The sequence below is a fragment of the Gossypium hirsutum genome, chromosome D01 (genome assembly GCF_007990345.1).
Source record: "Gossypium hirsutum isolate 1008001.06 chromosome D01, Gossypium_hirsutum_v2.1, whole genome shotgun sequence".
NCBI lineage: Eukaryota > Viridiplantae > Streptophyta > Magnoliopsida > Malvales > Malvaceae > Gossypium > Gossypium hirsutum.
In genome coordinates, this window is record NC_053437.1 from 16767019 (window position 1) to 16785007 (window position 17989).

Below are 17989 nucleotides of genomic sequence, written 5' to 3' on the forward strand. Positions count from 1 at the left end.
CATTGGGTTGCATGGTAGTGTTCTCTGGCAGATTGTTATATTTTGAACACAGATAGGGCAGTACAATCTCGTTCAGGCATAGTAACAGCTGGTAGGCTGTTGCACAACTCGACTAGTGATTGGATACATGGATTCATGCTTAGAATCGAAAGAATAAATAACTTGCAAAATGGACTATGGGGGTCCGAGAGGAATTGTAAATAGCCAAAGAGTTAAGGGTGTCTCGTTTGGTCGTTGAGTTATACGTGTTGTGGGTAGTTCAGTTGTTGTCTCGACCTTATGATTGTGAGCATCAATTAAATACTTATATTGTTGACTGTTTGGACTTGATATAAGAGGGCTATATGCTAGAGGTTCGACATATCTTACGAGAAGGCAACCACTTCGTTGATCATTTAGCTAATTTGGCGCAAAACGGTACAGATGGGCTTATCCATTTGCATAACCCATTGCCTTTGTTTCTTGCGGATGTTCTTAGGCATGGGAGGACTAGATTTTAGAATGGTTAAATTCTGCTATTAGTCCCTGTACTTAGCAAAAGTTGTGTATTTAATTCCTTTACTTTTATTTGATCATTTTTAGTCCCTGTACTTTTAAAATTTTTGTCCTCACCAAATAATAATTGTTAAATTCATTAAGTATAGTTTTTCTATTTCCAAAATATGATGCGCCAAACATATTATCGTATGTGTAATGTTATGTCAACTTATTATTACATAGTACTCACTAAAAATCTAGTTAATGGATTATCGACTGACATTTGTGTTAAGACTAAAATTTTAAAATTCGAAAAGTATAGGGACTTAGAATGATCCAATCGGAGAAAATAGATTAAATTTACAACTGTACGCATAAAACAAGACTAGTAATTGAATTTAACTAAACAGATTTAATTGCTATTGTTTGGACTAGGACTAAAATTCAAAATTTAAAAAAATATAAAGACTAAAATTTACCAATTTAAAAAATAAGGTATTAAAATTGATCAAATAAAAATACAAAAATTAAATTCACAACTCTTGCAAAGTATATAAACTAATAACCATATTTAACCCTATAGAATTGTTTGATTTTCTTTCTTTTGTACCAAAAAGAAGGTTGACGTAAGTTTAAAGGATAATGCTAGGGTCTATATATGTTGCGTCAGGTTCCATCAAAGCAGGCCGCTAATGATTTCCTCGTTGTCCCTAGTTGCTACAAAACTAAATACAGGAAATGTGCTGCTAATCTCATTGCATGCATGCGTACATATTGTTACTGTGGTAAAAGAAAAACAAAAATGAATATGAATGAAATATGCAATCTAAATTTTATAAATGAAAAAATATATATTCGGTATTCACCGATTCAATGAACCAAGAATGAAATCCTAGTAATGTTTAATAAATTCGACGAATTTTCTTAGCTAGTTTCCTTCATAGTTTATTATTTTGATAATAATCATAGGAGGACGAAGCCAAAAAGAATTCTAGAAGTCAAAATTAAATTATAAATTTTACGATAATAAAAATATAATTTTATTATTTTAATAGTTTATATCTTTATAATTTTTAAGGATTAATTCAAGACTTTTTATCATTTTTAGAGAAAGTCAAAGTATTTTACTAATTTAAAATTTTATAAATTTTAAAAAATTTAAATAAAAATTTTCATTTTAGAGGGTCGAGCCCCTGCTGCCCTTAACTGCATCTCTGAATCATAATTCACATTTTTAAGACAAAATATGAAACAACGAACAAATACAAATGACCATAAAGGTATATAATATTAGCATTCGTATTTGTTTAATCAAACTCAAATTATTTGAATCGAATTTAATTATTTTAATATCTAAAATTGTATATAAATAAATGAAAGAGGATAAAAAGTATAATATAAGATATTATAAGATTTAATTAAATTGTCCTTGAAATTATTGGAGTAAATAATAAGTTAAGCTCAAATGTAGAAAACAAAATTCAATTCGAATGAACCTCAAACTTTTTAATTGAAGCGATAATGATTTTAAGTTGAATTATGTTTTTACTACTTGTATAATGAGTAAGTTATGTATTCGATCAGTTTTTTTTATATTTTAAGTTTTTATTTTAATTATTGTAATTTTTGAATTTTAAAATTTTAATCTCGATTTAAATAATAATAAATTTTCATGTCAAATTTTACTATTAATCTCATACTCCTAGCCCTCAAATTTGATTAATTTTAGTATTTATATTTTTTCGTATTTTAAATTTCAATTTTAATTAAAATGTTAGTCATTAAATTTATTAAATCAAATTACATGATTTTTTTATAACAATTTGAAAATAGCATAAAACTAGAGTATAAAAACTAAATTTAGAATTAATGTATAATACTAAAATTAGACCATAATTTATTGATTCTAACAAGAGCAAAAATAATGCGAGATCAAAAGTGGGGTCTTGACTTTGGGTTTCCCTGCTTTAAATTAATCACTTGGCAGTTTCACATGTAAAGGTCAAAACAAAAGAGAAGAGTACAAAACACACATGACACCACCACTATCATAATATTAGTATTGTATTGAAGTCATTCTTCCACCGCCTCGCTATCAATACATTTGCAATGAAGCCGAAGCTCATGTGACCCTGAATCACAGCTCTAAACATTCCCAGTTCAACTGCTAATGTTTATCTAAGCACCCCACCACCGACACTGCCTTTTATTTTTCTTTTCTTTACGGCTTATTTACACTTGCAGACAGACATCATCCCCTGTACCGCACTAAAAGAGTGTGCCACTCCCCTCCTTTTTTCTTTTTAAAGTCATTCACTTTCGCTACATAGGAACTGAGAGCCAGGAAAGGGTGTTTTTTTTTTTCATTTTATACTTCCAAAATGCAGCTTCATTTGGCGGTGGTATTGCTTTGTGCCACAGCTGGTCTTTTTGCCATTGCCGGTGCTGAAGATCCCTACAGATTCTTCGACTGGAATGTTACCTTTGGTGACATTTATCCTCTTGGAGTTCGCCAAACGGTGACCCTTCATTCATTCACATCTTTCTGTTTTTGTTTTAAACCATATATGATGATGAATTGATTAGTTAGATTTTGATTTTGGCAGGGTATTCTTATCAATGGTCAATTCCCGGGCCCTGACATTCACTCTGTTACCAACGACAATCTCATTATCAACGTCCATAACAGTTTAAACGAGCCTTTTCTTATTTCCTGGTAAGATCCAACTCCATTCATTCCATCTTCTTCTATCCACAAACATTTACCTACCCTTTCTTTTGAAAGACACGAATCTACCTAATCATCATCTGTCTAGCTGCCATGTGGGGGCATATTTTTAAGCTTAGTACCATTCTGACAAACATCCCACTTAGTTGTTCACTAAGATTTGTTATTAAAAGAATCGGTCAGCTTTATTCGTTTTACTTCTTTCCTGCCATCCTTGCATGTGGTTGGTCACATGGCAGATCTGGTTGTCCTCATTCATTTCCTTCCTTTAGCTCTTTCCTGTAAAGTGAAAGACTGCCCGTGAAAGCGGCAATTTGGATGCCGAGGTTTAAGGCATAGGTCTTGGAGACACAGAAAACAGTGTCTAGTATCAGTATATAACTAGAAAACAAAAGTGTCCTTGATTGAGAGAGACAGCATTTTTAGATTCAACTGTTGAATTAATTTGGGAAAGTTGGATGGCCCATAATCTACCTAATTTAAACCCATCATTCATCAGGGCCCAATTTTTAATTAGCTGTCTCCCACCACCACCTAAGAGATAACGGGAAGGTGCGATGTTGGTGGACTTAGGAATGTTTTGATAGAGATTTGGACGCATACCAGAAAAAGGAAGCTAACATGTCTTTCATACCTCAGCATTTTGTTCATCATTTATGAGCTTGCAAATAAAATGTCAGATTGCAGTATTTAGTTCTTGATATTGAATTGAATTGGTCATCACTTGTAAAGTCCTGAAAAGTAGAAAAGTTGCATACAAGTGGTAAAAGCTGTGAACTTTTTGAAAGATACCATCTAAAATTAGCAGATACTAAAAGGTTGATGCTGTTATTTGGAACTGAAATGGTAAATGTAGGAGTGGAATCCAACAGAGGAGGAATTCTTATGAAGATGGTGTATATGGAACAACCTGTCCTATTCCACCAGGAAAGAACTTCACATACATTCTTCAGGTCAAGGATCAAATAGGAAGTTTCTTTTACTTCCCCTCTCTTGCATTCCATAAGGCTGCTGGTGGTTTTGGAGGGATCAGGATCCTCAGCCGACCTCGGATCCCGGTTCCCTTCCCGGATCCTGCTGGAGATTACACTGTTCTTATTGGAGATTGGTACAAGTCCAATCACACGGTATTAATCATCCTTCATTTTTCAAACCCTTGCCTTTACTTGGCATTTAAATGGAAAATGAATGATCTTCATGAAAGCTGTGACACTTCTAACATTTGGGAACACTTGGTTTCTGGAAATGTGCTTGTGCAGAATTTGAAAGCTCGTCTGGATCGTGGTAAGAAGCTGCCTTTCCCTGATGGAATCCTTATAAACGGTCGAGGACCTGGCGGTGCCTCCTTCAACGTTGAACAGGGTATATTAGTCACTCTAATTATATGTGGTTTAAGTTGTTTCGGAAGGATGTGATTTGAGAATAAACATGTTGTGCACCATTTATTGCAGGGAAAACCTACAGGCTTCGGATATCAAATGTTGGATTGCAGAATTCTCTCAATTTCCGCATCCAAAACCATCGGTTGACGTTGGTAGAAGTTGAGGGAACCCACACTTTGCAAACTACCTACTCTTCAATAGACCTTCACCTTGGCCAATCATGTTCAGTTTTATTTAAAGCTGATCAGCCTGCAAAAGATTATTACATTGCGGTCTCCACTCGCTTCACCAGCCGGGTCCTCACCTCTACAGCAATTCTCCGATATAGCAATTCCGCTGGCCCTGTCTCTGGTCCTCCTCCTGGTGGACCAACTATCCAAATTGACTGGTCCTTGAACCAGGCCCGCTCTATCAGGTACTTTTTTCCAAGTTTTAACAAACACTGACAAGCTGTGAACCTTATATTATGTGTTCTAATCTAGTTATGTGCATGATTTTGTTTCAGGACTAACCTTACAGCAAGTGGACCAAGGCCTAACCCACAGGGTTCATATCACTACGGTCTCATTAACACAACCAGAACCATCAGGCTTGCGAATTCCGCCGGGCAAGTTAACGGCAAGCAAAGATATGCAGTAAACAGTGTTTCATTTGTTCCAGCAGACACACCTCTGAAACTTGCTGACTATTTCAAAATCGGAGGAGTTTTTCATGTAGGAAGTATATCTGATAATCCTTATGGCGGAAAGATATACCTTGATACTTCAGTAATGCAAGCTGACTACAGGGCTTTCATTGAGATAGTGTTTCAGAATAATGAGAACATTGTACAGAGTTGGCATCTTGATGGCTACTCTTTCTTTGTTGTTGGGTAAGCACATCTTTTTCTTTTACCCCCAATAATCCAAAAGATATATGCAGGGAATTGTGCTGAAACATTGGTTTTTGAACTATTCTGGGATGCAGTATGGATGGAGGGCAATGGACAACAGCTAGTAGGAGGGAATACAATCTCCGTGACGCGGTTTCTCGATGTACCACTCAGGTAAGAATGACATCTTTCTTCATCTAGCATCTTAAAAAAAACACTCAGAAGAACTAGATTGTGATATTTGGGTGGGGATAAGTGCAGGTGTATCCCAAGTCATGGACTGCCATTTATGTGGCACTTGACAACGTAGGAATGTGGAACTTAAGGTCCGAGTTTTGGGCAAGACAGTATCTGGGACAACAGTTTTATTTGCGAGTATACACCACCTCAACTTCGCTAAGGGATGAATATCCGATCCCTAAGAATGCACTACTCTGCGGTAGGGCAAGTGGCCGACACACCCGACCCCTCTAACCCAGCATATAATAAAATCTCCAGGTTTGGGTTTAGGATTGAATAGCAGAGTTTTGGCATTAATGTTGCTAATGTGAACAATGGAGGAACTTTTATGCTTTTAACCTTAAATTAATAGACCTCAACTCGAGGTCGCATTTTTTTTTTCTTCTAATAGACTCATGTTCTTATTGTTTCTTTCAGTTATCATTTTTCAACCATTAATTATGATGCACCATCATAATTCATATTTCTATTAAGGTTAAAATATCTCTATAGTCCCTGTACTTTTTAAAAATTAAGAATTTAGTCCATGTACTTGTATTTTAAGGAATTTAGTCTATTTACTTTCAGATTTCAAGTCTAATTGTTAATACTGTTAAATTTTTTTAATTAAACATTTTGAAATAAAAAAATATTTACTTCGTAGTTATGTAATTAAAATATATAGTTAATCTGAATTTAACAAAAAAATTTAACTGTATTAACAATTGGACCTGAATTAAATTCCTTAAAATATAGATATATGGATTAAATTTTAAATTTTTAAAAAATACAAGGACTATAAGTATATTTTAACCTTCAATTAATTGAAAATGTTCGGACTGTGCTATCGTTTAAAAAATCACCATTTTTATACAAAATGCATCCCAGTTAAATTAGATGAGAATAGACGTCATGCTAAGTTTAGACATTGTTTTTTTAATTTTGTAATATAATATAATGGGTTGTTTTTTAATATTATGTAATTTATAAAAGAATTAAATTAATAACAATATAATACTAAATGTAAATATTTAAAAATATAGTTGATTATATATAAAATTTTGATAAATGAAAAATAAAATTTCAAAATTACACAAAAAGTTTGATTTTGTACACTTCTATATATTAAATATCAATTTAATAAAATTTTTGTTAACACCTTTTAAGTATATATGCTGCACTATAAATAATTATTTATAATATAAAAATATATTTATATATTTATTTTTGAAAGGTATACAATTAAATCAAAATTAAAATTTCATATATACATATAAACCACAATAAAAATTTCATATTTATAGTTACATCAAATTAAAATTCTTGTGTCAAATTGCACATCAAATCGAATAGAAATTCATGTATAATTTTAAATTTTATTTCACGAAAAATAAACAAAATTATTAAATTTTAAATTAATATTTTTAAAAAATAATATGAAACTTAAAATAAATTTAGATTAACTATTTATAAATATGAATAGGCTCAAATAATTTGATAATTTAAGTAAACATAAAATACATTAATATCATATTAAACCTAACCCAACCTACTATCACTCCTAATTCCACCTTAATACTTCTAACAGAAAAAAGGCAGAAGGGGGAGTGGAGAGAGTGGAAAGTTCATTTTGTAACTTACAAGCAAGCTCATATTTTTGCAAATAGGGATAAATGGCTGATATAATCGTATGGTAAATGGTAACAGTATTTTCTTTATGATCCGGGAAAATATAAAAAAAAAATGATGGCACAAGCTTCGCAACCAATGATGCCTTTCCATTGAACAAGGGGGAAAAAGAATCTTCCTTAAGCCCTACTGCGAAGAAATAAGAAAAAGGGCAAATAGAATTCTTCAGTCACAATAGTTGACTATAAATACTATTGCAGCAAATTTTTTCAGCACAAAAGGCTACTCAATCCATGATACACCCAACATCTTAGCCACGAAACCATATCGGTCAGAAGCTTCCTCAATCTGCACAACACACAAAGCCAATATCACATGCTCTAGTAACGAATATAATATGAACTTTGCCAAAGCTGTCTTATCACGTATAGTGATGGATTATTATCATTCGTACTGATACAGGAGTCTAGAATCTCCATATGCGCAGTTAGTTGTGTTGCATATACCCTATGACACTGGTTAGGTTCCTGGCTAAGGAAATTCTTTTTTTTTTTTTTGCACAATGATAATTCGCACCTTGTTATTCCTACCCGACCAATAGATCATAGCTTGAGGTTCAAGTTCTCGGCTAAGGATTGATTTAATTATTACTATTCTTATTTTAGCATTGATGCCCCGTTTGCTTATTTAGTGCATAGACAAGTAAAAGCTTAATTATTACATAACTATTAAAATAATTTGTCATTACATAAATAATAATTAGTACAAATTTAAATTTAAAATTAAAAAAATAAATAGAACTCTGATAAAAATAAAATAAAACCTCCTAAAAATAAGTTAAAGTTTTTCCTTCCCTTTGCTGAAAAGAAGACATGTGACTAAAAATTATCAAATGAAATTGGTTTATTACTAACTCATGTACTAAGAGGTATGGAAAAAATAACTCCTACCAAACAAAGCATTAATGTATTACTTTTACTAAACCCATAAATATTAAATATCACCTCAATCCATGCTAGCATTTTTTTTATCAGAGGCTGGGGGTAAGGGATGACTAGGACTAGTGTCTATTAATAACTTAATCAATGCAACAAGTCTTTTGCCACTACACTGGTGGCTTAGTTAACCCATATTAGCACTTTTTAATTGAAAAGAAATCAAAATAAAAGCATACCATTTTCTGTGTTGGGCGTCCAGCCCCATGTCCAGCCTTGCATTCAATGCGGCCTACGATTGGGTTGGTTTGGGGGCTCTTCTCTAAGCTTGTACATAGTACATATTGCAGTGTCTGATAAGATAACAGAACACAAGAAATTCAATGGACCAGCTTTACACGCTAAAATATAGAAGCAAAGTACAAAAACATGTTCTGGAGCTTCTTGGTTTGTGATGTAGAGATGAGTGAAATATATGACAAATGATGATTCAAAGACTCACCGCCAAGTATTTCAACGTGTGTAATGGCACAACACGATCATCATGATCAGCAGTCAACAGCATAGTAGGAGGGTACTGTAATGGCTGATCAGGATGCTGTTCCCATGGTCTTCGTACATTATGTAGTGGTGAGTACCTTGCAAAAGAGTAAGATAAATTAGAAATTTTGTTCACAAAAAAATTACTTGTGTTTTAGCTTTACTTTCAGGTCATCTTTATTTTATGCTTTGTTTTTTCTCCCTAGAATGGGGAAAACCACCTTTTCATCCATGTTTGATATCAGACCAGATCAGATATTTGCTAATAGAAGTCTGATTTATAACCATATTACAAAGCTGAATATTTGAATTAAATGGAAGTTTCCATACAAAAGAAATCACTCACTTGATCAGCCAGTGAAACTCTTCCTCCTTGTCAGAACATCCATAATCCGATGTCCATGCATGGCCTTCAAAAAGAATATTCATCAACATATATATACATACATGCATATATAGAACACTAAAATAAGTATACCATAGAGTCAAAAGATGCAGAGCATACTAACCGATGGTGAACTTGTGAAATCGTAACATGTCCAGCACACCAACATGAGCCAAAGCACAACCAAAAAGATCTGGTCTCTGCCAAAAACAAAATAGCTCAATAATGAATACAATAACATAAAGATACAAGGAATTATATATAAAAAAAAAAGCAGTCAAGCAAATTTCAGTCAACCTGGTTTATGCAAGCCCCAATGAGAAGCCCACCATTGCTTCCACCTTCAATACACAACTTTTCAGACCGAGTATAGCCAGCAGATATAAGATACTCAGCAGCCGAAATGAAGTCATCAAAGCAATTTTGCTTCTTGGAAAGAGCACCAGCTTTATGCCACTCCTCTCCATATTCTCCCCCACCACGAATGTTGGCAACACAATAAAAAGCACCAAGATGCCTTGTAAGTACAATACGACTCACACTGAATGTTGGTGTGAGACTAATGTTAAACCCACCATATCCATATAGCAAACAAGGGTGTGATCCATCCAAATTAATGTTCTTCCTGCCCACAATGAACATTGGGATCTTCGTGCCATCCTTACTTGGCACAAATACCTGAAATGCAAATAAAAGAATAAGAGAACATACTAAATGCACGCCATCGGAAGTTTAACATCACCAGATTGCTGCAATAGTTACCTGATTGACTTCATACTCTGAGCGGTCAAATCCAGGCACACTAATTTCACGGAATATCTTCATATCTGGTGTCTCAGTGCCTAGATTGCACTGATATACAATACCTGGAGTAAGAAAGCTGGTAAAACCAATAAAAGCCACACTGTCTTCCCTTCGTGCTGAAATCCCATAAACAGACCCAATGTCAATTGGCAACTGATGCAGCAGTGATCCTGTTTTCAAATTCCTTACTTGCAGCACATACTTCACATCACTCAGGTAACTGACGATCAATTTATTAACATTTACAGCATATACTGATTCAAGCACATCCTTTTCAGCCTCTGGGATGACATCAATCCAGTTACTTGGTTCCTTCAGATCTACTCGGACTACTTTATATTTAGGGGCATCTTTATTGGTAAGGAAAGTAAAAACTGTGCCATCATTTGCAATAGCTTCATATTGAGCATCAAATGTATCAATCAACTTGACAAATGGGAGAAGACCATCCTTATTCCTGAAACCTTCAAGACCTTCATGAAGTGAGGATATGTCGCAGTAGTATAGTTTATTGACAGGGTCACAACTCTCCCCAATGGTTAGGACAAGATACTGCACAACAAAATTTAAAAGGAAAAATAGAATGAGAAAATATTAAATTTGCTTTCTCCTGGCATTTTATCTCCAGACTCTCTTTCAGTTAGAACAGTGAACTAGTAGTTTCATTAGCAGCATTATGATTTAACTCTTTGGAAACATGAAAATATAGTGAAATTAAGTTAAAAGAAGTTGCTTGATACTACAATTTGAATACAAGGAAAAAAGATGTGAAAACTAGATTGCGTTCCAAGTTGTTCATACATTTCTAGTTGCCAAACATGACATCCATTTACCTTCCCATCTCTGTGATACCACCTGCCACAAAGTGCTTAGGATTTTCAGGATCTCTCCAGCATAAAATATCTTCAGATTGACCTGTACCGAGAAAATGATAGTATAGCTGTTGATTAAGGTTAGAATCGGTCTCTGTCCCAGCGTCAACATTTTCTCCCTCTCTACATAATAAACATACCATAACCTTATTTTCTATTTTCAGAATTTAAAAAAAAAGGTCCGTCTCTACTCCAATCAGAACATCATTTTTACTTACTTAGGTGCTGGATAACGACTATAGAAGAACCCTTTGCTATCATGGGTCCAACTTATACCTGAAAACTTTACCTGAGAACAGAATTGAATTGCAGGGTTAGCAGGATAATCAATCAACAGACTCTTGAAACAAATTGAACACTCAAAGACTCAAATCAATCAGCTCACCCATGACAAAGTATCAGGCTCAGCTGATTTATCCTCAACTCGCATCACTTTAATCGTAACCCAATCACTGCCACTCGAACTAAGCCCATATGCCAAATACTTAGCATCCTCACTTACAGACAAGGAGCTCAAAGACACGGTTCCATCCTCACTAAGCGAATTGGGGTCAAGCAATACTTGAGCTTCTCCTTCCAAACTATCCTGGAAAAAGAAAAACCCAACATCAGGTCAGCTCTTGAATCCCTTTCTATATACGAAAAAAAGAAAATCCATTTGAATAGAATTCTTGGATTACGAACCTGGACATAAAGGACATTTTGTGCTTGAAGTCCAGTGTTATGGAAATAGAAGTACTTATTGCCTCGCTTGAATGGGACCTCATAACGTGGGTGATCAAAAAGCTTGGTGATTTTCTCGCGAAGCTTATCTTTTGCTTCGCACTGCTGAAGCACCGATTCGGTTAATTTTACCTGTTTCTGAACAAAATCCTTTACTTCCTCAGCATCGGGATCTTCAAGCCTAGGAAGCGAAATGATTCAATAATATCTTCAAAATAATTTATATAAAATTTGAACAAAATTATGGAAATTTTAATGAAATAGGATACCATCGATAAGGGTCAGCAACCTTAACGCCATGGTAATCGTCAACGACAGAGTCGTCTCTGCGAGGAATTGGATACTCTAAAGGCTCTTTCAACGCAGAAACTGAACCCATGAGACTAGCAGTCGAAAAGAAAGGGTTGAGGCAATGGCGACTCTTCCGTGGAGCTGAGACTTTTACTATTAGGTTGGGAGCGAGGTTTCCGAGACGGCGCGTAGTGTAAGGAAGATTAAAAAGGAGCGCGTGGCATGCGCGTGAAATCATCTATTATAAATAGGGGAAAGAAACGGCTTGACTAGGTTAAGGGCCGTCTGGGGCTGGCTAAACAGACTTTTCCAGTTTTCTTCGAACCTTTGAACTGTTGCCAGTTTCGCTCGAATCTTTTATTCCTTAAAAAAGAAAAAGACCCGCCTACGCTAGTAATTCTATCTTATCTATTTCAAGCACAAGTTTTCCAACGTAAAATAAACACAAGATTTTTCTTTCTATTCTTTCAAGCCAAAAATTGTAAGTATTCCTAGTGATGAGTGATTTCTTTATAATTCATTTATGGTTAAAAAAAATATGAAACATATAAGTAGGAGCAAAATTTTATTTATGTGTCACACCTAGTAAAGTTTATTTAATTTTTCATATTCTTAGATTGTTTTATAAAAAATTAATGTAATTTTTTTTATAGAAATTGATATTCTTGCAGCCCGTCAGTATAAAATGTAGATAGTCATTAGGTTTCTTTATAACCTCGAGATTCATTTGCCAGTAATTTTATGAGATGTGCCTCGCATTTATCAAACAATTTGTAGGAATTTATCAAAGTCAGCCGGCAACGTCGTAACAACGCGAATAAGAACCTTGCGACGTGTTTCCCACAAAAATTGACTATTTTCTCCTAGTTAAACTCTGCTATCTTTTATCAGTTGATCTATGATTACTTTAGGAATATTTTAGTATGATTAGAACTCTAATATTTTAGCGACCTATGATTACTTTAGGGATATGTAGTACTACAGGGTTTTTCTTCTGGGTGACAAGATTAGTCGCAGATGAATTTTGATGAGAGTTTTCATGGTAATTATGAAAAGAATTTTGTTCCTGAGTTAGAGATTTGTTTTTAGGGCTTGGGTTTGTAGATTTAGTACATTTAACTTCATATTATACTCTCGTTTGTTTACTCATTTAATAATAAGCCGAAGCCTTCTTTGCTTGTGGTTTTTATCCTCTCCCGTAAATATTTATGTGTTCAATTTTCTCTTAAATTTACTTTTGTCTCAGCCACATCAATATTAATACACGCCTTGAAGCCTTCATTAATTTATCCTAAGTTTACTTTTATCCCCACCACACCAACATTCTATTCTTTGACGCCAGACTTCTGTGTCGTTTAGTTATAGATAGGCATTTGGCAGTATAATGTTCCTTTAGAAGTGGGCAACGAATCTACAATCCCATGTCTTTTAAACTTGATTCTCAGGCAGTCCAAGAATCGCCTAAGTTTCTACCAAGTGGAAATCTAAAGTATTGGTTTAAATGGATATATATATGCAATTAATGTTCTCCATCTTAAGAAGGAAAAGCGAGAATATCTTGCTCAAAGAATATCAGATAAATTATGTATAAAATTCGGCACATTACATGACATACATAAACATTAGATCATCAGTTAATTGTGTATGTGCGTACTGAGTATAAGGAACACTTTATTGTTATCTTGATCCATGTTTCCTTTACAAGTAATACTTTGTAAATATAGCCTGAGGTTAACGTTGTGAATTCTAACCATGACTAAATTTTTAACTACATATCACTGTAACATAGTTTCTTGTAGTTTCTTGTCGGGAAAAAGGTTTGGCCTATCTCTAGGAAGATTTTCATATTTGGTATGAGTTACTCTATCCAAGATGCACCTAACACCTTAGCCATGAAGCTATACCTGTCAGCAGCTTCATCAATCTGCAGGAAAAAAACGCCATAAGGTGAAATATAGTCCAGGGAGTGGCTAAAAAGATGAAAACTTTACAAGGTTAACGCCTCTGATTACCAGTTTATGTGTTGGACGTCCACATCCATGACCGGCCTTACACTCAATACGTCCAACAATCGGATTAGTCTGGCGACTGTTCTCCAAGCTCGTACACAGAACATGTTGCATTGTCTGAAAAAGAACAAAGAAACCAAGTGCCCTTACAAATGGTGGAATTTCCAGGCTTCTTATGCAGGTGGATTGAACAAGTAGAGTACGAGTATTCAGAAGGAACTTACTGCCAACATCTTCAATGAATGTAACGGAACGACACGATCATCGTGATCTGCAGTCAATAGCATAGTGGATGGATATTGCAACATTCTACCAGGAAGTTTCTCCCATGGTCTCCTTACATTATGTAATGGTGAGTACCTAATAAACATAAGGTAGAACCGAACAGTTAGCCCAACGTCCAAACCTTGTCTCAAGTTAATTCATAATCAGATACCAAAGTACTATAAATTTTGACTTACTTGATAAGCCGGTTGAAATCTTCTTCTTTGTCAGAACAGCCAAAATCACATGTCCAAGCATGGCCTAATTCAATCCAAAACTTTAATCAACATATAACAGTGATCATCTAATATAAAGAAGGTCAAAAGAAACTAACCTATGGTGAATTTGTGAAACCTCAACATGTCCATCACACCAACATGAGCCAACGCACAACCAAAAAGCTCAGGTCTCTGGAGAAAGGAAAATGACTTAATATTTTGAACAATTTACAATTAAGGAAAACAATAGATGAAAGGGAAGTAAACCTGATTTATGCAAGCCCCAACTAGAAGCCCACCGTTGCTTCCCCCTTCAATACATAGCTTTTCGGGCATAGTATATCCAGAAGATATTAGATACTCAGCAGCAGAAATGAAGTCATCAAAGCAAGTTTGCTTCTTGGATAAGGCACCAGCTTTGTGCCATTCCTCACCGTATTCTCCACCACCGCGAATGTTTGCGATGCAGAAAAAAGCACCAATGTGCCTGGCTAGCACTATACGACTAACACTAAATGATGGTGTGAGACTGACATTGAATCCACCATATCCATACAACAAACAAGGGTGTGATCCATCCAGATTTAGGTCCTTCCTCCCAACTATGAACATTGGGATCTTGGTGCCATCCTTACTTGGCACGAACACCTAAAATAAATTGAAAGAAAGAAAGGTAACATACCAAATAAAGAACAACCATATAAAATAGAGGTAAGCAAAACTAGAATAGAGCAGGATTTATCACCTGATTGACTTTGAACTCCGACCGATCAAATCCAAGCACACTAATCTCACGAAATATCTTCATTTCTGGAAACTTAGTTCCTAAGTTACATTGATATATTATACCAGGAGTAAGAAAGCTAGTAAAACCAATGAAAACGATACTATCTTCACGTCGAGCAGAGATCCCGTAAACAGTTCCTATGTCAATAGGCAAATTATGCAGCATGGAACCTGTTTCCAAATCCCTTACTTGGATCACATACTTGACATCACTCAAATAACTCGTAATTATCTGATTGCCATTCACAACACATGCTGATTCAAGCACATCTTTTTCATTCTCTGGAATAACATCAATCCATTTACCCGGTTCCTTCAGATCGACTCGAACTAATTTATATTTTGGAGCATCTTTGTTTGTCATGAAAGTAAACCACGAATCATCATTAGCAACATTAATATATTGTGCGTCGAACTTATCTATCAACTTAACAAACGGGAGTGGGCCATTTCTTTCCCGGAAACCTTGAAGACCTCCAGGAAGTGTAGACATGTCACAGAGATAGAGTTTATTGACAGGGCCACATCCCTCATCAATATACAGAACAATATACTGCACGATAACAAATACAAAGAATTTCCCCTTAGACACCAAAATGAAATGAAACTGTAGATGCATGCTTAAACATCAACTTACCTTCCCATCATCCGTCACTTTTCCACTAAACATGTGCTTTGGATTTTCAGGATCTCTCCAGCATAAAATGTCTTCAGACTGAATTGTACCAAGGAAATGATAGTATAGCTCATGATTGACGTTAACATTAGTTTGTATCCCAGAATAAAAGTTTTCTCCATCTCTGCTTTATAGAATCAGGGGGCAGAGAGATAGTTAGCAGGCAGAAAACAGAGAACAAAATTTGCAGTAATTAATGAGAAGTGAGTTCAATTACTTGGGCGCTGGGTACCGGCTGTAGAAAAACCCTTTGCTATCATGTGTCCAGCTGATATCAGAAAACTTTACCTGTAATATAAACTCAAGATTATTACTGTTAAACAGTAATAGACAGACTCTGCAGGCTGCACCATTAAAGTGCAAGAACCAAAGAACTCACCCATGATAAACTATCAGGCTCCACTGTTTTATCCTCGATTCGCATTACTTTAATAGTCACCCAATCACTTCCACTCGAACTAAGCCCGTATGCCAAGTACTTGGCATTCTCACTAATAGACAGGGCCTTAAACGACACTGTTCCATCATCACTGAGGGTGTTGGGGTCAAGCAAAACTTCTGGTTTTCCCTCTAAACCATCCTGAACCCAATTGGACTGAGGTGAGATTAAAAAAAATAAAGAAATAAAAGAAGCATGAATCCGCTACTAAGCATTTAAAAAAATATTGTTTTCTGACAACCTGCATGTAAAGGACGTTTTGTGCTTGGAGACCGGTGTTATGGAAGTAAAAATATTTATTGCCTCGCTTAAAGGGCACGCTGTAGCGCGGATGGTCGAAGAGATTGGTGATTTTGTTGTGAAGTTTACCCCTTGTTTCGCACTTTTCAAGCACTGACTCTGTCAGAGCAACCTGTTTCTTCACAAACTCCTTTACTTCTTCAGCATCACAATCTTCGAGCCTTATATGCAATTCATAAACAACTTCAGCTATTATTCCAACAAAAACCAATAGGAAGGGAAACTTTTTTTTTTTGTGATCAAATAATCAAACAAAGAGATTTAAGGCAATGCGCTTACCATCGATAAGGGTCAGCCACTTTAAAACCATGATAATCATCAACTACTGACTCGTCCCTGCGAGGTTTTGGATACTTCAAAGGGCCAAAGGGTTCCTCAAAGAAACCGAGAGAACCCATGATTGCAGAGCTTGAACTTAGCAGAACCTGTAGGGTAAAAGAACCTTCTCAAATAGTAGTTAAAACTTAGAAAACCGAGTTGTCTTGCGTTCTATTTTTTGGGGTAGACGCGACATTTATATACATGTCGGCCGCTTAATGCGGGTATTTGTAATAGATGAAGACATCGTAAGGCTTTTATTGCACCATGGGGTTGGCCCTAATCGGTATCTAGGGGATTTCGGCCTTAAAATGTCGCCATTGTGGCTCTAACATGTTGCCATATTCTTGGAATCTTCGATCTGTCGTGTTAGTTATATTCCTTGGAAGGAAAAATTATTGTTTATTTATGGTTTTATATTTAATTAACTGGTATTTCACTTATTAAAAAAATTAATTATCTATATTTATTATTTTCCAAAATTAATTTTATCTATATTTGTTTTAATTAACTAATTGTTTTTTTAAAAGTCTTTATTTATGAATAATTATTTGATATATTGATAGTGAAATTTTTAATTATTAAAAAATAGTTTTTAATTAATATTTTAAAAAATAATAAATAAAACACATAATAATCAATTAACCTATAAATTTAAAAAAAAGTCCACAAATACCATATAAAATCATATTTATTTCAATTTCTTGGACTCTTGTCTTTTTTTTTTCAAGGTATCTATCATATCTACTAAATTTAACGGTTTCGCATAAAAAGAAAGCAAATAAATAAACGAAAGAAAATAAACAAATGAAAGAAGGGGGGAAGAGGGGGGAAAGGAGGGAGAAAGGGGGAAGGAGAGACATCCTAATGAGATCCTAATCTCAAGCCACAAAATGAGATATGGCGAAATTGATAGATGTTATGGACTTAATTGGATTGAGCCTTGGTATAGAAACCTACTAAGTGATAACTTTCAAATTCAGACAAACCCTGGAATGAAAAATGGGCAATCTTGAGCCAAATCCGGAGTGAGCCTAGTAACTAATCCTCCTCATTCTGTAAGCTCATTAAGAGGGTCGATGCTAGCTATGAGTTTTAAAGTTGCTCCATACCCAGGACGAGG

At 34.9% G+C, this 17989-nt stretch overlaps 2 protein-coding genes and 1 pseudogene across 2 annotated transcripts; 1 reads left to right on the forward strand and 2 right to left on the reverse strand.

The window, feature by feature from the left end:
• Nucleotides 1–2476: 2476 nt before the first annotated feature.
• LOC107920953 (L-ascorbate oxidase homolog) lies at nt 2477–6136 on the forward strand. The gene is made up of 8 exons (XM_016850784.2): nt 2477–2996; nt 3084–3193; nt 4062–4332; nt 4465–4567; nt 4657–5002; nt 5093–5458; nt 5554–5632; nt 5720–6136. The coding sequence occupies exons 1-8, from the start codon at nt 2859–2861 to the stop codon at nt 5930–5932; spliced, it is 1626 nt and encodes a 541-aa protein (XP_016706273.1). The 5' UTR covers nt 2477–2858; the 3' UTR covers nt 5933–6136.
• Nucleotides 6137–7170: 1034 nt separating this feature from the next.
• On the reverse strand, nt 7171–12238 carry LOC107922456 (prolyl endopeptidase-like; annotated as a pseudogene).
• A 1272-nt stretch (nt 12239–13510) lies between these two features.
• Nucleotides 13511–17035, reverse strand: LOC107921155 (prolyl endopeptidase). Its single transcript, XM_016851028.2, has 12 exons — nt 16828–17035; nt 16490–16709; nt 16189–16389; nt 16027–16097; nt 15771–15933; nt 15093–15686; nt 14615–14995; nt 14464–14539; nt 14327–14390; nt 14090–14225; nt 13869–13982; nt 13511–13780 (listed from the first exon to the last, which is right to left on the reverse strand). Exons 1-12 carry the CDS (start codon nt 16944–16946, stop codon nt 13715–13717), a joined length of 2205 nt encoding a protein of 734 aa, XP_016706517.1. The 5' UTR covers nt 16947–17035; the 3' UTR covers nt 13511–13714.
• Nucleotides 17036–17989: the final 954 nt, after the last annotated feature.

Coding starts and splice junctions, on each gene's coding strand:
- LOC107920953 (XM_016850784.2), top strand. CDS start 2,859: ATGCAGCTTCATTTGGCGGTGGTATTGCTTTGTGCCACAGCTGGTCTT. Junction 4,333..4,464: donor GGTACAAGTCCAATCACACG/GTATTAATCATC, acceptor GTGCTTGTGCAG/AATTTGAAAGCTCGTCTGGA. Junction 4,568..4,656: donor CTCCTTCAACGTTGAACAGG/GTATATTAGTCA, acceptor CATTTATTGCAG/GGAAAACCTACAGGCTTCGG.
- LOC107921155 (XM_016851028.2), bottom strand. CDS start 16,946: ATGGGTTCTCTCGGTTTCTTTGAGGAACCCTTTGGCCCTTTGAAGTAT. Junction 16,390..16,489: donor AAAACGTCCTTTACATGCAG/GTTGTCAGAAAA, acceptor AATTGGGTTCAG/GATGGTTTAGAGGGAAAACC. Junction 13,983..14,089: donor ATTCATTGAAGATGTTGGCA/GTAAGTTCCTTC, acceptor GTTCTTTTTCAG/ACAATGCAACATGTTCTGTG.